Genomic DNA, 24877 nt, shown 5'->3' on the forward strand with positions numbered 1-24877 from the left:
GTGCTCGTTTTCAATAACATTGTCCAATAGTATTATGTGTTAATGTTAATTTGTGATGGTGTCGTATTTGTGAAGTGTTGTATATGTATGTTTGTCCTAATATTTCGTAATGTTGAATGCGAGTTTTTTGCTTGTGTATGAGTGTGCATTTATTTTTCATTTTTGTTATTTTCCGTATTTCCGTATGGTAAAGTATATGAGTATTCCTCGTTTATTTTTTTTTATTTTTTTTCCCCCGCTTGTGAATGTTTAATGCGTGTGTGCTATGTTTTGTGATTGTTGTTATGACATTTGCAGTGTGTTATTGTTGTGCATTATGTGGTATACGTCATATGACAAAGCAGTGCGTATTTCTCGTGAGATCGAGTGTTAGGTGAAAAAAGCGTGTTTGTTTCATTTGCCATTGATCTCTATGGGAGACTGTCTAATGCGGGCGTAATTACGCGTATGAAATAGACATGTTTGGAGTCGCGTTAGAAGGTTGTTTTTAAACTCTAAATACCAGCGTTAAAAACACTGCATTAGAAAAAAAAGACGCGTAGCTAACGCACCCCTTCTAACACAAAACTCTAAATCTAGGTGCTTGTTTTTTTGTTACAAGTTACACCTAACATTCTAAGAGGACATGATGGTCCTTGGTTATTTGCCCAGGGGCATGGGAGGGGATTGTGTTCAGTCCTCATTGGCCTCTCCATACTAGTCGGCCGGGGCTCTGTTAAGATTCCGCTGCAACATACTCAGTAGGTTCCCGATTTTTGTGGGAACTAGAGTGTTTCTCCTTCCCGTAGTGGGTTGGAGGTTTAGAGGATGTTTATGTCCTATATACCACCAGTTTCTGGTGGAATTACCCTTTCCGAGGCTTACTTGGGAATGTCCTTTTAGGATTTTTACCCTTTATATTGTTCCTCTTCCTTCGGGTCGAGGCTGTCGGGACTTTGTTCTTTTTTACTTAACAGCCTTTTGGTTGTTTGAGTTCAGGAAGTTTAGGGTCGTGTGGCTCTTTTCTACTTCCGGGAGTTCGTTGTTTCCATATAAGGGATGATAGACTGTTGTCTCCTCCTTTTCCATTGTTAGCCTCTGCTTAAGGGTTTTTATCCGCCAGGGTTTGGGATGTTCGTTCATTCTTCTTCCTTGTGTGTGGTCTTCCGGAAAAATAATTCTGAGAGAACCTTGGAGACTAGTTTTTTGGGTTGAACTCTGTTCTCGTGAATATTTCCTTAGTCTTGGACTTTGTGGGTGTTGTCCATGGTGCATTGGGCTCCAGAGTAGCTGTGTGACTTTGTCATTGCCTAGAACCCTTTTGGTAGGGAGTTGGCCTCCTGATATGGGTGTTCTCTTCCCTTGTTTTGGGATTCTTACGAGTAAGTTCAGTATCCGATATCCGAGATTGTTTGGATCGCATCCCCTATGATGCCTGATCTGCTTCGGATGGGGTAACTTGTGTTTCCCCTGGGGGTATTGTTTGTTTTAAAATGGCCCCAGGTCCAGGATTCTTGTCTCTGATCCTTCATTGGATGTTTGGAGATTCTCTGATCCTGTTAGGCTGGTTTGGGACGACCCAGTCTCCCCAGTTGGGGATATCTTTTGCCCCTATGGGCTGAATATTCTCCATTTTTGGTGAGGGAGTTTTCTCTGCTGAGTCAGTAGTGTGTCCGGATGTTTTCTCATGCGGTTCTGGACTTCAGCCTTTCCTATGTCGTTGTGGGCATATGTGCTGTTTCTCGTATACTGTTCCCACCCCTTTGGGGGGGTAGATTTGGCTTCCTCAGTGCCGGCTGGTGCTCGGAGGTGGGTTTCCTCTCTCTGGAGGGTTGTTCCCCTGCCCCACTTGCAGGCAGTCGGAGCGAGTAGCCTTCATTTATGTTCCGTAGAAGGCAGCATTCTGCTGCTCTGTGGCTCGTTCTGTTCTGTCTATTGGCGAGGCCTCTGGGTTTTTTTTTCACCCTATCGAGGTTTATAATGAGAGTTGTGTTAGGACTTCCTAAGGGGGTCTAGCAGTGCTTTTTCCATCCAAGTCATTGGGGGTTCCCCTTGGGAGTGCCCTTATCCTCGGAGGTGTTGATCGGGTTGGGATACCTGAGCTCTGTTTGGGGGGTGGGTGAGCCCCTCCCCCTTTTCTATTCCCAGGGGGGCTTTGGGGTTGGGGTCATTGTGTTCCCTTAGTCTATCGGACATGTCTATTGCTTGGACTGGTCCGGTGCTTGGAGCAGGATCTGAGATCGGTTTGCTCTTTTAATTTTAGTCCTCAGGTCATGTGAGGTTTCTGTGAGCCTTCCTTGGGGGGCTCTGCTTATCTTCCCTGTTCAAATATTGTGGGAAGGAATTGTTGTATTCTTAGGAGTCATCTTTGGAAGACGGTTGAGTGCAATGTTCTAGCCTTTTCAGGTTTTGGCAGCTGGTGTTCGCCTAAGCATGCGCAAGGCCTATGGTTTTCTTAATATTCAGATATTCTGAGCTGTTTTTCAGCGGTGTCCGGGGACTTTTGTCTTCGGTTGTTTTTTTCTGGGGTGCAGGTGCACTCTGCTTAAGGAAAGATTCTCTTCTATGTTCAGATTCCAGGATTTCTTGATCCCTTGGATGCTGTGCAGACTCGGGTCTGGGTTTTTGCCTCCCCTTGTTTCTGCTGGATCGGTTGGGTTCTTTTATAGCTCTTTGCCCTGGTTTCTCTGGGTTTTTGCTGTGAAGTTCCTTGGGGTTCTTTCATGCCCTACCTCATTTTCTGGTTTCTGGGGTCCTTTATTGGACTTTTTTATCCGTGTCCTTTTTCTCCCTTTTGGGAGAATACAGTAGTTTTCCCTTTCTCTAGTAAGTGGTGTGTTGTTTGTGGGACCGAATGTCTGGGTGACTGTGTCTCTTCAGAGGCTTGTTGGCTCAGTCGAGTCTAGTTCCAGTGGTCCCTAGCTAGGCTTTTCTGGACTTACTGTAGGACAGTGTCTTTGGGCCTTTTACTTTTTTTCTTGGCTTCGGACAAAGCTGTTTTTTGTTGGGTAGGTGTTTCAGGCTTGTTGCCCTCAGAATAGGCCGCCTCTTTGAACCCTCCCATTTTTGCATTCAGTGTCCTCTATAGCTTGGGTATTGTTTTCCCAAAAGTAATCAATGCAGCTGTGGACTCTTTCCGTTTATGAAAAAAAATTTAAATTATGCTTACCTGATCATTTTCTTTTCATCAGACGGAAAGAGTACACAGCTCCCCACCCATATTTTTCTGTGGGGCGTTTGTTATGTTTGTTCTTCTGGCACCTTTTTCACCCTGATATTTTGTCTACTGTTCCTTGTCCCTCGGCAGAATGGATGGGGAAGTGGGAGGGGTATTTAAGCCTTTGAAAAGTAATGAATGCAGCTGTGGACTCTTTCCGTCTGAAGAAAAGAAAATTATCAGGTAAGCATAATTTTAAGTTTTTATTCTTAATTGCGATATAGCATTTAGTTGATTATTTGTTTGCTAATATTAGGAAAGTGGTTTGTTAGAGATTTTGTATAACTGAATTATTTGCTACATCTGTACAATATTTGGATCTGAGATCTGAAAAGATATTTGTTACATGTTTTTTTAATGTTTGCTATAAAATAAATAAAACATATTCTTTACTCTGCACTTAAAAGGACATAAAACACAAAAAGTTTATTTCACAATTCAGAGCATACAATTTTAAACAACTTTCTGACTTTCTTCTGTTTTTAGTTTTTCTTCATTTTCTTTTTATCCTTTGTTAAAAAACAAGGATGTAAGCTCAGGAATGTGCACCTGTCTGCAGCACTATATAGAAGCAGTTTTGCAACAAATTTACACATTAGCAAGATGGCAGTACTATTTCCTGTCATGTAGTGCTTCAGGTATGTGCATGCTACCTACCTAGGAATCTCTTCAACAAAGAATAACACGAGAACAAAGCAAATTTGATGATAGAAGTAAATTGGAAACTTTTTAAAAATGATATTCTTTATCTTAAAAATTGGGTTTCATGTCCCTTTAAACTTTAGCATGAAATTAGGGTAAGGTTTATGGGTTATAGCCTGCCCCTTATTCTTGTGGTAGACACTCAAAATATAATAATTATGTCATTAATAAATAACATTGATCCCATTGTATTTCTTACCAACAGGTGCATTTACAAATTTCAGTAATCCTAGTCCTAGCCATGATGAAAATACAGATACTTGTTTCAATCTTCTTCAAAATCACAGAAGCAACATGGGGAAATTATTTTTTGAAAATTATGATTTTTTTACTAGGAAATCAAATCTTTTACGACATCAGAAGATTCATACAGGAGAGAAAGCATTTTCATGTGTGGAATGTGGGAAATGTTTTGCTCATAAATTAACTCTTACTATACATCAGAAAATTCATAAAAGAGAGAAAGTATTCTCATGTTCTGAATGTGGGAAATGTTTTCCTAATAAATCAACTCTTACTACACATCAGAAAATTTATACAGAAGAGAAAGCATTTTCATGTTCTGAATGTGGGAAATGTTTTGCTCTGAAATCAACTCTTACTACACATCAGAAAATTCATACAGGAGAGAAATCATTTTCATGTTCTGAATGTGGGAAATGTTTTGCTCACAAATCAACTCTTACTACACATCAGAAAATACATACAGGAGAGAAAGAATTTTCATGTTCTGAATGTGGGAAATGTTTTGCTCTGAAATCAACTCTTACTAAACATCAGAAAATACATACAGGAGAGAAAGCATTTTCATGTTCTGAATGTGGGAAATGTTTTGCTCAGAAACCAACTCTTACTAAACATCAGAAAATACATACAGGAGAGAAAGCATTTTCATGTTCTGAATGTGGGAAAGGTTTTGCTCAGAAATCAACTCTTACTATACATCAGAAAATTCATACAGGAGAGAAAGCATTTTCATGTGCTGAATGTGGGAAATGTTTTGCTTTAAAATCTACTCTTACTACACATCAGAAAATACATACAGGAGAGAAAGCATTTTCATGTACTGAATGTGGGAAATGTTTTGCTATGAAATCAAGTCTTACTAATCATCAGAAAACTCATACAGGAGAGAAAGCATTTTCATGTGCTGAATGTGGGAAATGTTTTGCTCAGAAACCAACTCTTACTAAACATCAGAAAATACATACAGGAGAGAAAGCATTTTCATGTTATGAATGTGGGAAATGTTTTGCTTTTAAATCAACTCTTACTATACATCAAAAAATTCATACAGGAGAGAAAGCATTTTCATGTGCTGAATGTGGGAAATGTTTTGCTTTAAAATCTACTCTTATTACACATCAGAAAATTCATACAGGAGAGAAAGCATTTTCATGTGCTGAATGTGGGAAATGTTATGCTTTGAAATCAACTCTTACTAATCATCAGAAAACTCATACAGGAGAGAAAACTTTCATGTTCTAAATGTGGGAAATGTTTTGCTCTGAAATCAACTCTTAGGGGTCGATTTATGAAGCAGCGGATGCTGCTTCCGACACACTCCGCTTCAGTTCCGCCTGAAGCGGAAGCTAAGAAGCAGCGGTCCTAAGACCACTTCTCCTTAACTCGTCTGCCACCTCTGAGGTGACAGACAGCAGTCAGCCCGATCTAATACAATTGGGCTGATTGACACCCCCTGTTAGTAGCTGATTGGCCGTGAATCTGCAGGGGGCAGTATTGCAATGATAAATCTCGACAGCGTATCCTGTCGGCATTTATCAATGTGCGACGGACATGATACGATGTAGCGTCCGCACAATAATAAATTGACCCCTTACTACACATCAGAAAATTCATACAGGAGAGAAAGCTGTATAAAATGTATTGTGCTGAATTATAACAAAAAAAAGATATATTTTGTTTTCTTTTGATTTCTATTTACTAATATTTATAAAAAAAATGAAATATTGTCCATTTCTGTTTATTTTAGAAAGGTTACCTAATATATTTATAAATCCATAAATGTTTTGACTATTTTTGAGAAAATATCCTAAATAATCTTGTGTGTTGAAATTGTAATAAAAATATGATTTTATTTCATACAGCTGCTAAGAGTCCACAATCAATTTTATTCATCAGTGAAATGGGTTCTCAGACTGAGTTGTGGCCCATTCGGAGGGATGTATTTGGAGTATAGGTAGTGGCATATTTTTCACATTTTGGGATTTAGTCACAACCCTTTCCACATGTGTCGCAGAGATGAGTCCTTTGCCTCAGTTGGTCATTAATATACTCCTATTCCAGATTGTTCCAGATTATACTGTTATATTGGCTTCCTACTCGTTTTCCCCAGTATTAGGGTACCTAATGTTAAATACAATATGTTTTGTTATTTGGCACTCAATAAGCCTCTTATTTTTATGTATTTGTTGTCATGCATCATGTTTTCACTCGTACAAATTTTTTTAAAGCTTACGGTAAATTTTCACGTGGATATACTTTTAAACATGTGGCAAGTTCTTTGTGCACGTACATTTTTTGATGCACATTGATGTACGTCGGCTTTCAGGCACGCTTTTTTATTTATATGATGTCCGATTGACACATGCTTCCTCTCATAAGTACGCTATCTGGATACCAGGTGTCCTGGGTGTTATCGCATATATTCTTTAATGATTTTTTAATTTATACATTTTTAAGAGTTTCTTTTAGCGGGGGTGTTTCCCTTTCTTCAATAGCTATTTTAATGGGGATGTTACCATTTAGCTATAAACTTGTTTATTTCTGCACTTAACTCCAGTATTAGTTTCCTGCAGTTATGGCGCCTTCTGACTCTGTCCTTAAATCTGCCTTAGAAGCTGGATCATCTGAACACTTTCCTACCAGTGTTTAAGGTTTGTATTGTAAATAAGCTGAAGTCTTACCTCTGGCAAACGTATACAATAAATGTATTCATATTTTAATGCATTCTGATCTAGTGCTGCTCTTGCTTCTAAAGATGTTACTGCTCCGTTTGTTTGTTCCTTACAGGAGAATCCTACTGATTTCACTTCTGCAGTCAAGGATTTTATTTACTGTGTCTGAAATGTAGGCGGTCATGCCTCATTCAAGTAAGCGTAAAAGGTCAGTTAAGAATTTACCTTCTACTAGTACTAAACACTTTGAGGCCGATGTTTCAAGTCATAAAGCTGCTATGTCCTCAGAGTTAGAGGTTGTTTCTGATGATCAGGGCCTACTTTTGATCATGAATCTGAAATATCCACTTATTTGTTTAAAATATAGCATTTTCGTTCACTTTTAAAATACATTTTGCTCACTTCAGAGGTTAAAGATCCTAAAATAGATGGGGATAAGCCTGTTATTCGTTTAAATACTTTTTTTATACCTATGGTTAAATCCCCAGATGTATTTTCTATGCCTGATGCGGTTTCTGAGATTTTTTCCAGAGATTGTGTTAAGACAGGTATTCCTTTTAATACTTCTGCAAGGTTTAAGAAAATGTATTTTTTACCAGCTTCTAATATTGAGCTTTGGAAAACTAATCCCAAAGTGGATGGGGCCATTTTTACTTTGGCTAAATGTGCTGCTATTCTTTTGGAAGATAGTTCTTCCTTTAAAGACCCTTTAAATAGGAAGTTAGAATTCTAACATAGAGCTTTTTCAGCAAGAAGGTTATCTTTTTAGAGCAGCAGTTTCTATATTTGAATTGGCTGCAGCTTTCTTTCTTTCTGGGCAGTTTTCTGATAAATCTGCTAGTGATTTTTTTTTTAAAACATTTTGGAGTTTCAAATCTGCTAATGCTTATTATTTGCAATGCTATTTTTTACATGATTAAGATTAATGATAAAAGTATTTATTTGGCAGTACTTTTTAGAAGGACTTTAAAGTCTTGGTCTGCTGAAATAATTTCCAAACTGAAGGTTTTATCTTTTTCTTTTCAGGTAAAGATGTTATTTGATTTTGGCTTTGATTCTATTATCACTTCTGTGACTGGAGGTAAAGAAGATTTTCTTCCTCAGGACAAGACGGCCACGTTCCTCTACTCAGAAGCACGGCTCTGTCTGGAAGGCAAGTTCTAACTGCAAAAATCTAAGCAGTCGAAGAAATCCACTCCCTCATCCAAGTTTGCATGAAGGTGCAGCCTCTGATCTAGAGTCTCTGGTAGGGGGCATGTTATGCTTTTTTTAGGAAGATTGGTTTCTGTCTGTTGAGGATCCCTTGGTTATGAATATAGTCTCTCAGGATTTTCGAATAGGTTTCAGAACAAGGCCACCCAGGGGATTTTTTTTATGTTCAATGTTCTGAGAAATCCATTGAAGGCTCAGGCCTTTTTTCAGTGAGTTTCAAATCTAGAATATATGGAAGTAAATGTTCATGTTTCTTTGTTGGAGCAGATAATGGGGTTTTATTCCGACGTCGTCATTGTTCCAAAGAAGGAGGGTACTTTCAAAATAACTCTGAAACTAAAGGCTCAGAGTCTCTATTTTCAAAATGGAGACTATTCAGACTATTCTGCCTTTTGTTCAGCAATGTCAGTTTATGTTCACAATAGATTTAAAGGATGCATACGTTCATGTTCATATTCACAAGGAATATCATCAGTTTATAAGGTTTGCTTTTTTAGAAAAGCATTTTCAATTTGTTACTCTACCATTTGGTTTGGCTTCAACTCCCAGAATATTCTCCAAGGTCCTGGGTACCCTTTTGTCTGTTATGAGAGCTCAAGGTATTGTAGTGTTTCGTTACCTGGATGATATCTTGGTTCAAGCTCTATCTTTTCATTTAGCAGAATCTCACACCAGCAGGTTGAAAAATCAATTTTCCAAAGAGTTCGGTGGTTCCTCCGATAAAGGTTGTTTTTCTGGGTTTCAGATAGATTCAGTTTCCAGGAGACTTTACTTGACAGATCTTTGGAGGATGAAGTTAGTGTCCACCTGTCTAAACATCCAGTCTCTTTCTTTTCCCTCAGTTGCTCTTTGCATGAAGGTGTTAGGTCTTGTTATTGTAGCTTTGGATGCTATTTTGTTTGCTTCTTTCCACAAGAGGCCTCTCCAGCTTTGTATGCTTTGAGATTGGTGCAGAGATCATGCTCAGCTAGCTTAAATGACTCATCTAGGTTTCAGAACAAGTCAGTCTCTGTTTTAGTGACTTAATCATCAGCTTCTTATGCAGGGGGCTTCTTTTGTTCATTTTATTTGGTCTATGATCCCTACAGATGCACGTCTTTCAAGTTGGTAGGCCATCTGGGTGTCTTAAAGAGAGCAAGGGGTTTGGTTTCCTTGCAAGTCAAGGTTTCCTATAAATGTTTTAGAACTGTGCAATTTGTAGAGCCCTTCAGAGTTGAAAAGGGGGTCATCTCCAGTTTCACACAATGTTACAGCAGTAGCATATGTCAGTTATCAAGGGGGAACTCACAGTTCCCTATCCTTGAGGGAAGTATCGCAAATTCTTTTTTGGGCAGAAATCAATTATCAAATTTCTGCTGTTCATATTCCTGGTGTGGACAACTTGGAATTAGATTTTCACAGTTGCTAGTCCTTGCATGCACTTGATGGCGTGGAGATTGAACTAATCATTCTTAAGCAGATAGGGTTCTGTTATTTTGTTATTGAGACTCTGATACAGACTTGTAAGCCTCTAACCATGAAGATTTATTATAAGATTTATTATAAGATAAGAGAGTGGTCTCTTCATATGGATGTTTTCAATCATAAAATAGATCTTTAGGTCCTCCCAGAAATAAATCTGATGGCCTCTCAGATGAATCACGATTTTCCCAGGTATTGTACGAGGTCCAGGGATCCGCAAGCAGTTTTTGTTGATGCTCTGTTATTTCCATGGTCATTTCAACTAGCTTATATTTTCTTTCATGTAATTGGAAAGAGTCCATGAGCTAGTGACATATGGGATATACAATCCTACCAGGAGGGGCAAAGTTACCCAAAACTCAAAATGCCTATAAATACACCCCTCACCACACCCACAATTCAGTTTTACAAACTTTGCCTCCTACGGAGGTGGTGAAGTAAGTTTGTGCTAAGATTTCTACGTTGATATGCGCTTCACAGCATTGTTGAAGCCTGATTCTTCTCAGAGTACAGCGAATGTCAGAGGGACGTGAAGGGAGTATCACTTATTTGAATACAATGATTTCCCTAACGGGGGTCTATTTCATAGGTTCTCTGTTATCGGTCGTAGAGATTCATCTCCTACCTCCCTTTTCAGATCGACGATATACTCTCAATTTACCATTACCTCTACTAATAACTGTTTTAGTACTGGTTTAGCTATCTGCTATATGTGGATGGGTGTCTTTTGGTAAGTATGTTTTCATTACTTAAGACACTCTCAGCTATGGTTTGGCACTTTATGCATTTATATAAAGTTCTAAATATATGTATTGTACTTATATTTGCCATGAGTCAGGTTCATGTATTTCCTTCTGCAGACTGTCGGTTTCATATTTGAGGAATGTAAACATTTTAAGAAATTTTTTTCTTACCTGGCGTTTAGTTTTTTTTCAATTGACTATTTCTTGCAATTGCGGGTATTAGGCCCGCGGATGCGTCAAATGCTAAACTTTATTGCATCATTCTTGGCGCGAGAAATTTTTGGCGTGAAAAAAATACGTTTATGACGCAACTTCGTCATTTCCGGCGTCATACGTGACGCCGAGACCTTTCACACGGCGGCGTCATTAGTGATGCAAGTGTGTCATTTCCGGTTATTTTTGGCGCCAAAAAGAGTTTACGTTACGTTGTGCGTCATACTTGGCGCCAAACTTTTCATTATTTCAATACCCCTTGTATGTGTGCCTCTTGCTTTTTGCTATCAGAGGCCTATGCTATTGCATTTTTTCCCATTCCTGAAACTGTCATATAAGGAAATAGATAATTTTGCTTTATATGTTGTTTTTTCTCTTACATTGTGCAAGATGTCCCAATCTGATCCTGCCTCAGAAGTTTCTGCTGGAACATTGCTGCCTGACATCGGTTCTACCAAAGCTAAGTGCATTTGTTGTAAAATTGTAGAAATTATTCCACCGAATGTCATTTGTAATAGTTGTCATGATAAACTTTTACATGCAGATAATGTTTCCATCAGTAATAGTACATTGCCAGTTGCAGTTCCTTCAACTTCTAATGTGCATGATATACCTGTAAATTTTAAAGAATTTGTTTCTGATTCTATTATGAAGGCTTTGTCTGCATTTCCACCTTCTAATAAACGTAAAAGGTCTTTTAAAACTTCTCATTTAGCTGAGGAAATTTCAAATGACCAACAACATAATAATTTATCCTCTTCTATCTAATTCAGAAGATCCTTCCTCAGACATTGACACTGACAAATCTACTTATTTATTTAAAATAGAGTATATGCGTTCTTTATTAAAAGAAGTGTTAATTACTTTGGATATTGAGGTAACCAGTCCTCTTGACGTTCAGTCTAATAAACGTTTAAATGCTGTTTTTAAACCTCCTGTGGTTTCTCCAGGGGTTTTTTCCCATTCCTGAGGCTATTTCTGATATGATTTCTAGGGAATGGAATAAGCCAGGTACTTCTTTTATTCCTTCTTCAAGGTTTAAAAAAAATTGTATCCTTTACCAGCAAAATCTATAGAGTTTTGGGAAAAAATCCCCAAAGTTGATGGGGCTATTTCTACTCTTGCTAAACGTACCACTATTCCTATGGAAGATAGCACTTCCTTTAAGGATCCTTTAGATAGGAAGCTTGAATCTTATCTAAGGAAGGCCTATTTATATTCAGGTCATCTTCTTAGACCTGCTATTTCTTTGGCTGATGTTGCAGCTGCATCAACTTTCTGGTTGGAAAATTTAGCGCAACATGAATTGGATTCTGACATATCTAGCGTTATTCGCTTACTGCAACATGCTAATCATTTTATTTGTGATGCCATTTTTGATGATATCAAAATTGATGTTAGATCCATGTCTTTAGCTGTATTAGCTAGAAGAGCTTTGTGGCTTAAGTCTTGGAATGCTGATATGACATCTAAATCTAGATTACTATCTCTTTCTTTCCAAGGTAATAATTTATTTGGTTCTCAGTTGGATTCTATTATTTCAACTATCACTGGGGGAAAAGGAGTTTTTTTGCCTCAGGATAAAAAACCTAAGGGTAAATCTAAGGCTTCTAACCGTTTTCGTTCATCAGAATAAGGATGAAGGTGCGGCCCTCATTCCAGCTCAGCTGGTAGGGGGCAGATTAAGGTTTTTCAAGGATTTTTGGATAAAATCTGTCCAAAATCATTGGATTCAGAGCATTGTCTCTCAAGGGTATCGAATAGGATTCAGAGTAAGACCTCCTGTGAGAAGATTTTTTTCTCTCACGCATCCCTGTAAATCCAGTAAAAGCTCAGGCTTTTCTGAAGTGTGTTTCAGACCTGGAGTCTTCAGGGGTAATCATGCCAGTTCCTCCTCAGGAACAAGGTTTGGGGTTTTATTCAAACCTATTCATTGTACCAAAGAAAGAAAATTTATTCAGACCAGTTCTGGATCTAAAAATTTTGAATCGTTATGTAAGAGTACCAACTTTCAAGATGGTGACTATAAGGACTATTCTGCCTTTTGTTCAGCGAGGACATTATATGTCCACAATAGACTTGCAGGATGCATACCTTCATATTCCGATTCATCCAGAACACTATCAGTTTCTGAGATTCTCTTTTTCTAGACAAGCATTACCAATTTGTTGCTCTTTCATTTGGCCTAGCAACAGCTCCAAGAATCTTTTCAAAGGTTCTGGGTGCCCTACTATCTGTAATCAGAGAACAGGGTATTGTGGTGTTTCCTTATTTGGACGATATCTTGGTACTAGCTCAGTCTTTACGTACTGCAGAATCTCACACGAATCAACTGGTGTTGTTTCTTCGGAAACATGGTTGGAGGATCAATTTACCAAAAAGTTTCTTGATTCCTCAGACAAGGGTCACCTTTTTAGGCTTCCAGATAGATTCAGTGTCCATGACTCTGTCTCTGACAGACAAGAGACGTTTAAAATTGGTCGCAGCATGCCGGCACCTTCAGTCTCAGTCATTCCCTTCAGTGGCTATGTGCATGGAAGTTTTAGGTCTCATGACTGCAGCATCGGACGCGATCCCCTTTGCTCGTTTTCACATGAGACCTCTACAGCTTTGTATGCTGAATCAATGGTGCAGGGATTATACAAAGATATCACAATTAATATCCTTGAATCTCAATGTACGACACTCTCTGACATGGTGGATAGATCACCATCGTTTGGTTCAAGTGGCTTCTTTTGTTCGGCCAACCTGGACTGTGATCTCAACAGATGCAAGTCTTTCAGGTTGGGGAGCTGTTTGGGGATCTCTGACAGCACAAGGGGTTTGGAAATCTCAAGAGGCGAGATTACCAATAAATATTTTAGAACTCCGTGCAATTCTCAGGGCTCTTCAGTTCTGGCCTCTGCTAAAGAGAGAACCGTTCATTTGTTTTCAGACAGACAATATCACAACTGTGGCTTATGTCAATCATCAGGGTGGGACTCACAGTCCCCAAGCTATGAAAGAAGTATCTCGGATACTTGCTTCGGCGGAATCCAGCTCCTGTCTAATCTCTGCGGTGCATATCTTAGGTGTAGACAATTGGGAGGCGGATTATCTCAGCCGCCAGACTTTACATCCAAGGGAGTGGTCTCTCCATCCAGATGTGTTTTCTCAGATTGTTCAGATGTGGGGTCTTCCAGAGATAGATCTCATGGCCTCTCATCTAAACAAGAAACTTCCCAGATATCTATCCAGGTCCAGGGATGTTCAGGCGGAAGCAGTGGATGCGTTGACACTTCCTTGGTGTTATCATCCTGCTTACATCTTCCCGCCTCTAGTTCTTCTTCCAAGAGTGATCTCTAAAATCATCATGGAACAGTCTTTTGTGTTGCTGGTGGCTCCAGCATGGCCACACAGGTTTTGGTATGCGGATCTGGTTCGTATGTCCAGTTGCCCGCCTTGGCCACTTCCGTTACAGCCGGACCTACTATCTCAAGGTCTGTTTTTGAAGGTATGGAAATTGAACGCTTAGTTCGAAGTCATAGAGGTTTCTCTGACTCAGTGATTAATACTATGTTACAAGCTCGTAAATATTTCTAGAAAGATTTATTATAGAATTTGGAAGACTTACATTTCATGGTGTTCTTCTCATAAATTCTCCTGGCATTCTTTTAGAATTCCTAGAATTTTACAGTTTCTTCAGGATGGTTTGGATAAGGGTTTGTCTGCAAGTTCCTTGAAAGGACAAATCTCTGCTCTTTCTGTTTAATTTCACAGAAAGATTGCTATACTTCCTGATATACACTGTTTTGTACAGGCTTTAATTCGTATTAAGCTTGTCATTAAGTCAATTTCTTTCATGTAATTAGCAAGAGTCCATGAGCTAGTGACGTATGGGATATACATTCCTACCAGGAGGGGCAAAGTTTCCCAAACCTCAAAATGCCTATACATACACCCCTCACCACACCCACAATTCAGTTTTACAAACTTTGCCTCCCATGGAGGTGGTGAAGTAAGTTTGTGCTAGATTCTACGTTGATATGCGCTTCGCAGCAGGCTGGAGCCCGGTTTCCTCTCAGAGTGCAGTGAATGTCAGAGGGATGTGAAGAAAGTATTGCCTATTTGAATACAATGGTCTTCCTCTAGGGGATCTATTTCATAGGTTCTCTGTTATCGGTCGTAGAGATTTCTTTTCCTACCTCCCTTTTCAGATCGACGATATACTCTTATATACCATTACCTCTACTGATTCTCGTTTCAGTACTGGTTTGGCTATCTACTATATGTAGATGAGTGTCTTAGGGTAAGTAAGTCTTATTTTATTATGACACTCTAAAGCTATGGTTGGGCACTTTATTTGTAAAGTTCTAAATATATGTGTTTAAACTTATATTTGCCATGATTCAGGATAATCAGTATTCCTTATTTCAGACAGTCCGTTTCATTATTTGGGATAATGCATATGATTAAATATTTTTTTTTTACCTTACAAAATTTTCAATGGACTTTTTCCCCTGTGGGCTGTTAGGTTCGCGGGGGCTGAAAATGCTACAATTTATTGCGTCATTCTTGGTGGCGCAGACTTTTTTGGCGCAAAAATATTGTCATTTCCGGCGCCCTAATTGACGCCGGAAGTTTCTTCATGATTGCGTCATTTTTTGACGTATATGTGTTCAGACATTTTTTTGCGCTAAAATTGTGGGCGTCGTTTTTTTCGGCGTCACAGGATGTGGCGTCATACTTGGCGCCAAAAAATATGGGCGTTGTACTTGGCGCCAAAAAATGTGGGCGTCATTCTTGTCTCCACCTTTTTTTTTCATTGCTTCTGGTTGCTAGAGGCTTGTTCATTTGGCATTTTTTTCCCATTCCTGAAACTGTCATTTAAGGAATTTGATAATTTTGCTTTATATGTTGTTTTTTCTATTACATATTGCAAGATGTCTCAACCTGACCCTGGATCAGAATCTACTTCTGGAAAGACGCTGCCTGATGCTGGTTCTACCAAAGTTAAGTGCATCTGTTGTAAACTTTTGGTAACTGTTCCTCCGGCTGTTGTTTGTGATAACTGTCATGATAATTTTTCTAATGCAGATTGTGTTTCCATTAGTAATAATCCATTACCTGTTGTTGTTCCTTCAACATCTAATGTTCAGGATGTCCCTGTTAATGTAAAAGAATTTGTTTCTAAATCTATTAGGATGGCTCTGTCTGTTATTCCTCCTTCCAGTAAACGTAAAAGGTCTTTTAAAACTTCTCATATTTCAGATGAATTTTTAAGTGACCGTCATCATTCTGACTTATCTGTTTCTGATGAGGATCTATCTGGTTCAGAAGATTCTGCCTCAGATATTGACACTGATAAATCTTCATATTTATTTAAGATGGAGTTTATTCGTTCTTTACTTAAAGAGGTGTTGATTGCATTAGAAATGGAGGATTCTAGTCCTCTTGATACTAAATCTACTAAGCGTTTAAATTCGGTTTTCAAACCTCATGTAGTTATTCCAGAAGTTTTTCCAGTTCCTGATGCTATTTCAGAAGTAATTTCTAGGGAATGGAATAGTCTGGGTAATTCATTTACTCCTTCTCAAAGGTTTAAGAAATTGTACCCTGTGCCATCTGATAGATTAGAGTTTTGGGACAAAATCCCTAAAGTTGATGGGGCTATTTCTACTCTTGCTAAACGTACTACTATTCCTACGGCGGATAGTACTGCCTTTAAGGATCCTTTAGATAGGAAGCTTGAATCCTTTCTAAGGAGAGCTTATTTATGTTCAGGTAATCTTCTTAGACCTGCTATTTCTTTGGCTGATGTTGCTGCAGCTTCCACTTTCTGGTTGGAGGCTTTAGCTCAACAAGTGTCAGACCATAATGCTTATAGCATTGTTAAACTTCTTCAACATGCTAATAACTTTATTTGTGATTGCCATTTTTTTATATCATTAGAATTGATGTCAGGTATATGTCTTTAGCTATTTTAGCTAGAAGAGCTTTATGGCTTAAATCTTGGAATGCAGATATGACTTCTAAGTCAACATTGCTTTCTCTTTCTTTCCAAGGTAATAAATTATTTGGTTCACAGTTGGATTCTATTATTTCAACTGTTACTGGGGGGGGGAAAGGAACCTTTTTGCCTCAGGACAAAAAATCTAAAGGTAAATACAGGGCTGCTAATCGTTTTCGTTCCTTTCGTCAGAAACCTTCTCCAGTCTGGAATAAATCCAAGCCTTTTAGAAAGTCAAAACCAGCTCCCAAATCCGCATGAAGGTGCGGCCCTCATTCCAGCACAGCTGGTAGGGGGCAGGTTACGATTTTTCAAAGATATTTGGATCAATTCGATTCACAGTCTTTGGATTCAGAACATTGTTTCTCAAGGGTACAGAATAGGTTTCAAGGTAAGACCACCTGTGAGAAGATTTTTTTCTCTCTCGCATTCCAGTAAACCCAGTGAAGGCTCAGGCATTTCTGAAATGTGTTTCAGATCTAGAGTTGGCTGGGGTAATTGTGCCAGTTCCAGTTCTGGAACAGGGTCTGGGGTTTTACTCAAATCTATTCATTGTACCAAAGAAGGAGAATTCCTTCAGACCAGTTTTTCGTAGAAAAGTACTTCAGGCAGCTGTTTCAGTTTGATTCTTCTGCTTATGATTTCAGTTTTTTTCATTATTAAGATTAAAACTTTTGATTTGGGTTGTGGATTATTTTTTCAGCGGAATTGGCTGTCTTTATTTTATCCCTCCCTCTCTAGTGACTCTTGCGTGGAAGTTCCACATCTTGGGTATCTGCTATCCCATATGTCACTAGCTCATGGACTCTTGCTAATTACATGAAGGAAACATAATTTATGTAAGAACTTACCTGATAAATTCATTTCTTTCATATTAGCAAGAGTCCATGAGACCCACCCTTTTTGTGGTGGTTATGATTTTTTTGTATAAAGCACAATTATTCCAATTCCTTATTTTTGATGCTTTCGCTCCTTTCTTATCACCTCACTTCTTGGCTATTCGTTAAACTGAATTGTGGGTGTGGTGAGGGGTGTATTTATAGGCATTTTGAGGTTTGGGAAACTTTGCCCCTCCTGGTAGGAATGTATATCCCATACGTCACTAGCTCATGGACTCTTGCTAATATGAAAGAAATGAATTTATCAGGTAAGTTCTAAATTGTTTTCTCCTCCTTGGAGTCTTAATTTGGTTCTGAAGGCTTTACAGGCTCCTCCATTTGAACCTATGCATTCTTTGGACATTAAACTACTTTCTTGGAAAGTGTTGTTTCTTTTGGCCATCTCTTCTGCTAGAAGAGTTTCTGAGTTATCTGCTCTTTCTTGTGAGTCTCCTTTTCTGATTTTTCATCAGGATAAGGCAGTTTTGCGGACTTCTTTTCAATTTTTACCTAAAGTTGTGAATTCTAACAACATTAGTAGAGAAATTGTTGTTCCTTCCTTATGTCCTAATCCTAAGAATTCTTTGGAGAGATCCTTACATTCTTTGGATGTGGTAAGAGCTTTGAAATATTATGTGGAAGCTACTAAAAATTTCAGGAAGACTTCCAGTCTATTTGTTTTATTTTCTGGTCCTAGGAAAGGTCAGAAGGCTTCTGCTATTTCCTTGGCTTCTTGGTTGAAACTTTTCATTCATCAAGCTTATTTGGAGTCGGGTCAGGCCCCGCCTCAGAGAATTACAGCTCATTCTACTAGATCAGTCTCCACTTCATGGGCTTTTAAGAATGAAGCTTCAGTTGATCAGATTTGCAAAGCGGCAACTTGGTCCTCTTTGCATACATTTACTAAATTCTACCGTTTTGATGTATTTGCTTCTTTGGAAGCAGTTTTTGGTAGAAAAATTCTTCAGGCAGCTGTTTCAGTTTGATTCTTCTGCTTTTGATTTAAGTTTTTTTCTTTCAAAATGAAAATAAACTTATTTTTTTGGGTTCTGGATTAATTTTTTCAGCGGAATATGGCTGTTTTTATTTTTATTCCCTCCCTCTCTAGTGACTCTTGAGTGGAAGATCCACATCTTGGGTATTGATATCCCATATGTCACTAGCTCATGGACTCTTGCCAATTACATGAAAGAAAACATAATTTATGTAAGAACTTACCTGATAAATTCATTTCTTTCATATTGGCAAGAGTCCATGAGGCCCACCCTTTTTATGGTGGTTATGATTTTTTTGTATAAAGCACAATTATTTCCAAATTTCCTTTGTTGATGCTTTCTACTCCTTTCTTTATCACCCCACTGCATGGTTATTCATTAAACTGAATTGTGGGTGTGGTGAGGGGTGTATTTATAGGCATTTTGAGGTTTGGGAAACTTTGCCCCTCCTGGTAGGATTGTATATCCCATATGTCACTAGCTCATGGACTCTTGCCAATATGAAAGAAATGAATTTATCAGGTAAGTTCTTACATAAATTATGTTTTTCCACCTTTTTTTTCCCCCTGGGTGATTTCCGGAATCAGACAAGAGAAAGCATCAGTGATTCTAATTTCTCGAGCTTGGTTTTGCAGAGTTTGGTATGCAGATATGGTTCAGATGTCCAGTTGTCCTCCTTGGGCACTTCCTCTGCATACAGACCTTCTGTTTCAAGGTCCGTTTTTCCACCTAAATCTCTAAGCTTTATGGCGCCAAGATTGAACAAATGATTCTTAAGCAGATAGGGTTCTGTAATTTTGTTATTTTGTTATTGAGGCTCTGATACAGGCTCGTATAATATTTGGAGGATTATTTATTGGTGTACGGATTATGTTTTTTTCCTTGCATTCTTTTAGAATTCCTAAGATTTTGCAAGATGGTTTAGATAAGGGTTTATCTGCAGTTCTTTAAAGGATCAGATTTCAGCTTTTTCAGTTCTGTTACACAAGAAGATTGCAAATCTTCCAGATATTCATGTTTTCTTTTGCAAGATGTACAGAGTCCACGGTTTCATCCATTACTTGTGGGATATTCTCCTTCCCTACAGGAAGTGGCAAAGAGAGCACCCACAGCAGAGCTGTCTATATAGCTCCTCCCTTAACTCCACCCCCCAGTCATTCTCTTTGCCGGCTCTAAGCAAGAGGAAGGGTAAAGTGATTGAGGTGATAAAATGTTAGTTTTATTTTCTTCAAGCAAGAGTTTATTATTTTTAAATGGTACCGGTGTGTACTCTAAAGCAGAAAATGGATGAAGATTTCTGCCTGGAGTATGATGATCTTAGCATTTGTGACTAAGATCCACTGCTGTTCCCACAGAGGCTGAGGAGTACAGGAAAACTTCAGTGTGAGGAACGGTGTTCATGCTATGCAGCAATGAGGTATGTTCAGTCATTTTTTTCTGGAAAGACTGTAGTATTTCAGAAAGGCTCACAGTATCCCCATGAGGGTAAGGGTAAGCTGTAATCATAGACTTGTAGTGGTATTACTAGCTTGCATAAGGGCTAATTTAATTTCTGGTTGACACTTATTTCTGATGAAAAAGGGCAAACGTTTTTATTTATACTGAGAGTTCTATGGAGAACGTTTTTGTGGGACATTATTATGAGGTTTCATTTGACTTATTTAGGGTTTTAGAACCTACATGGCTATTTGAAACACTTAAGTGTGTTTCTTTAAGGCCCCAGAAACATCGAGTGAGGTGGGAGGGGCCTAATTTTGCGCCTCAGATGCGCCGTTGTTTTGCATTGTCAAGCAGCAAGCTACAACACCGGAGGGTCCTGGTACATCTTTTGGGCCAAAACAAAGCTTTTACCCCACAAATCTAATCCCTAAGGGCAGGTAGGCGCCACAGCAGAGCTGTGGCAAGGTGCTGACAGTGTTTTCCCGTTTTTTTTTACACTTTGTCATTCCGGTTTCTATGTTAAGGGGTTAAATCTTTCATTTGCTTGTGGTGCAATCTTACTAAAGCTTGTTGAATCTGCTGTAAAAAATTTGGAAAGTTTAATGCATTTTTAAGCAGTTTTGCAGAACGTGTATGCTTTTTTCTCTTAAAGGCACAGTACCGTTTTTTAAAATTGTTTTTTCTTTGAATAAAGTGTTTTCCAAGCTTGTTTGTCACATTACTAGCCTGTTCAACATGTCTGGCATTGAGGAAACTCCTTGTTCAATATGTGTAGAAGCCATGGTAGAATCCCCTCTTAGAATGTGTCCCACATTCTGATATGTCTATAAATTGCAAACAGCATATTTTGACTTATAAAAGTGAGGCGCTAGGTGATTCTCAGACTGAAAGAAATGAGGTTATGCCATCTAGTTCTCCCCAAGTGTCACAACCAGTAACGCCCAAACAAGTGACGCCAAGTACCTCTAGTGCGTCTAATTCTTTTACCTTGCAAGACATGGCCGCAGTTATGAATTCTACCCTCACAGAGGTTTTATCTAAACTGCCTAGTTTACAAGGGAAGCACAGTAGCTCTGGGTTAAGATCAAATGCTGAGCCCTCTGACGCTTTAGTAGCCGTATCCGATGTACCCTCACAATGTTCTGAAGTAGGGGTGAGGGATTTGCTGTCTGAGGGAGAGATTTCTGACTCAGGAAAGACGTTCCCTCAGACAGACTCTGACATGACGGCCTTTAAATTTAAGCTTGAACACCTCCGCTTGTTGCTCAGGGAGGTGTTAGCGACTCTAGATGATTGTGACCCTATTGTTGTTCCAGAGAAATTTTGTAAAATGGACACATACCTAGAGGTTCCTATTTACACTGATGTTTTTCCAATCCCTAAGAGGATTGCGGACATTGTTACTAAGGAGTGGGATAGACCAGGTATACCGTTCGCTCTCCCTCCTACTTTTAACAAAATGTTTCCCATATCTGACACCATGCGGGACTCGTGGCAGACGGTCCCTAAGGTGGAGGGAGCTACAGGGAGTGCCGAATTATTAGGCAAGTTGTATTTTTGAGGATTAATTTTATTATTGAACAACAACCATGTTCTCAATGAACCCAAAAAACTCATTAATATCAAAGCTGAATAGTTTTGGAAGTAGTTTTTAGTTTGTTTTTAGTTTTAGCTATTTTAGGGGGATATCTGTGTGTGCAGGTGACTATTACTGTGCATAATTATTAGGCACCTTAACAAAAAACAAATATATACCCATTTCAATTATTTATTTTTACCAGTGAAACCAATATAACATCTCAACATTCACAAATATACATTTCTGACATTCAAAAACAAAACAAAAACAAATCAGTGACCAATATAGCCACCTTTCTTTGCAAGGACACTCAAAAGCCTGCCATCCATGGATTCTGTCAGTGTTTTGATCTGTTCACCATCAACATTGCGTGCAGCAGCAACCACAGCCTCCCAGACATTGTTCAGAGAGGCGTACTGTTTTCCCTCCTTGTAAATCTCACATTTGATGATGGACCACAGGTTCTCAATGGGGATCAGATCAGGTGAACAAGGAGGCCATGTCATTAGATTTTCTTCTTTTATACCCTTTCTTGCCAGCCACGCTGTGGAGTACTTGGACGCATGTGATGGAGCATTGTCCTGCATGAAAATCATGTTTTTCTTGAAGGATGCAGACTTCTTCCTGTACCACTGCTTGAAGAAGGTGTCTTCCAGAAACTGGCAGTAGGACTGGGAGTTGAGCTTGACTCCATCCTCAACCCGAAAAGGCCCCACAAGCTCATCTTTGATGATACCAGCCCAAACCAGTACTCCACCTCCACCTTGCTGGCGTCTGAGTCGGACTGGAGCTCTCTGCCCTTTACCAATCCAGCCACGGGCCCATCCATCTGGCCCATCAAGACTCACTCTCATTTCATCAGTCCATAAAACCTTAGAAAAATCAGTCTTGAGATATTTCTTGGCCCAGTCTTGACGTTTCAGCTTGTGTGTCTTGTTCAGTGGTGGTCATCTTTCAGCCTTTCTTACCTTGGCCATGTCTCTGAGTATTGCACACCTTGTGCTTTTGGGCACTCCAGTAATGTTGCAGCTCTGAAATATGGCCAAACTGGTGGCAAGTGGCATCTTGGCAGCTGCACGCTTGACTTTTCTCAGTTCATGGGCAGTTATTTTGCGCCTTGGTTTTTCCACACGCTTCTTGCGACCCTGTTGACTATTTTGAATGAAACGCTTGATTGTTCGCTTCAGAAGCTTTGCAATTTTAAGAGTGCTGCATCCCTCTGCAAGATATCTCACTATTTTTGACTTTTCTGAGCCTGTCAAGTCCTTCTTTTGACCCATTTTGCCAAAGGAAAGGAAGTTGCCTAATAATTATGCACACCTGATATAGGGTGTTGATGTCATTAGACCACACCCCTTCACATTACAGAGATGCACATCACCTAATATGCTTAATTGGTAGTAGGCTTTCGAGCCTATACAGCTTGGAGTAAGACAACATGTATAAAGAGGATGATGTGGTCAAAATACTAATTTGCCTAATAATTCTGCACACAGTGTACACTCTTATTCTGGTGTACCACTCACACTGATCACCTGTTATTACCTCTGTTTTTATTGTAATTATCAGCTTTGGCCCTTTGAGCCGCTTCTGTAAGATATTCCTGTATTTGTAATTTTATTTATATGTGCTTTTTACATTTTTTATATATAGTCTTTTATTACTGATGCTTTTTAACATGGTTCATTAAATAATCTTCTTTTATCTCTCTGTGAGTATATTTATCCCTTGGCCTCTTGTTGGCGCTGTATTCACTTCTTACTACTTGTGCATATTTTTTGGAGGTTGGTTAGGATCTCTGTTTGGATACAGCTTGGGGATTACCTTAGCGCTTGTACACTACCCCTTTTTCAAAGAGAACATAGGCCCAGAAAAATAATGTGCCAAATTTCCATGTAAATGGACAGACCCCATATCTGGCCCTGTAACTTCTGTAAACCCCATAAAACCTGTACATGGGGGTACTGTTGTACTTGTAGGACATTGACAAGCACAAATATGTGTGTTTTATAGCAGCAAAACATAAAAGGTTGATGACAGAAACAGCCAAAGTGCAGTGTTTGTGTAAAAAATGCATAAAACAAAAATGACCACTACATTTGGCCAGGTGTTGCGACTAAGGGGCTTCACAAAAAGACGTGACATGGCGCTTTTGGAATACCGTGGGGTGTCTACTTTTGTAAATGGTATGGCACGATGGGGTAATTTTCATTCCTGGGCTGCTATAATGTATGAAAGGTGACTTAAAGGACCAGTCAACACAGTAGATTTGCATAATCAACAAATGAAAGATAACAAGATAATGCAATAGCACTTAGTCTGAACTTCAAATGAGTAGTAGATTTTTTTTCTGACAATTTTAAAAGTTATGTCTTTTTCCACTCCCCCTGTACCATGTGACAGCCATCATCCATTCACAAATGCATACACACTTATTCTTGCACATGCTCAGTAGGAGCTGGTGACTCAAAAAGTTTAAATATAAAAAGACTGCACACATTTAGTTAATGGAAGTAAATTGGAAAGTTGTTTTAAATGGCATGCTCTATCTGAATAATGAAAGTTTAATTTTGATTGAGTGTCCCTTTAAGCCCAGAAAATGAATGTGCCAGATTTCTATGTAAATGGGTAGGCCCTATGTTGGGCCTTGTAAATTCCAGAAATCTTAGAAGACCTGTACATGGGGGGTATCGTTATACTCATGGGACATAGCTGAACAGTTGAGAAATAAATATTTGATGCCAAAACAAATCCATATCTGTCCCCTAAAAAACAATATATACTTAGTGTGGGTGCACTTAATGTGAAAGGGGTAAATTATGGTTGAAAAGACATATAGCTGAAATTCAAGGTTTTGTTTACATTCAGAACTTGAACAATTGCCTATGTCATGAAAGGGTTAATAGCTTTGGCACTTTTTCTAATAGCAGGGGAGATCCTGTATTGCACACCATGTGATTGGGTGTGGTCTATGTTCGATTCTTCCGTTCCTGCTGCAGTCTGCATCTGGGGAGATCGTTTCCTATATTAACTGTCTGGGTCTTGGAGGTGGTAAGTGCCCCAGCCATTAGGGGTATAAAGGTGCTGTTTTTTTTTTATTATATAGAAAGTGTTGCAATTTGTGTTCCTCAGGGATATAGCTAAGCTATGGAGGACTCCGATACGCTAGAAGGTACTCTTCTATCCTAAATAATAATGCCTGTTTATATTGTGAGGGGGGAGTGTTTTGCCTGGCCGCTCAATTTTGTTCCATATGCCTTAACACTGTCTTAAAGTCTAAGAAGGGGGACAAGACTGATAAGCAAGTTACCGCTATTAGTCCCTCTGAGCCATCAACATCTCAGGACTCTGCGTCCCATGTGATTACTACCCTTGCTACATTTTCCACTCGACACGCAGTCCACCGTGGCACACCTAATCCTCCATCTGGAGGGGGCCTTCTCCCTGCGGACTTTGCCGCGCAGTTACAAACGGCGGTGTCTGCGGCCCTAAGCGCCTTACCTCGCTCTAACATACGCAAGAGAAAGGTTAAAAGTAGTTCTCCTGACCCG

At 39.1% G+C, this 24877-nt stretch overlaps 1 protein-coding gene across 1 annotated transcript in view; it reads left to right on the forward strand.

Moving 5' to 3' along the window:
• LOC128657969 (uncharacterized) overlaps nucleotides 1-24877 on the forward strand; it is a 296601-nt gene that overhangs the window by 118078 nt on the left and 153646 nt on the right. Inside the window, exons 4-5 of the mRNA XM_053712409.1 lie at nucleotides 4104-5377; nucleotides 7843-7969. Coding sequence (XP_053568384.1) covers nucleotides 4104-5377; nucleotides 7843-7969 — 1401 coding nt within the window. The remainder of the gene's footprint in view (nucleotides 1-4103; nucleotides 5378-7842; nucleotides 7970-24877) is intronic.

The sequence above is a fragment of the Bombina bombina genome, chromosome 4, assembly GCF_027579735.1.
Source record: "Bombina bombina isolate aBomBom1 chromosome 4, aBomBom1.pri, whole genome shotgun sequence".
Taxonomy (NCBI): Eukaryota; Metazoa; Chordata; class Amphibia; order Anura; family Bombinatoridae; genus Bombina; species Bombina bombina.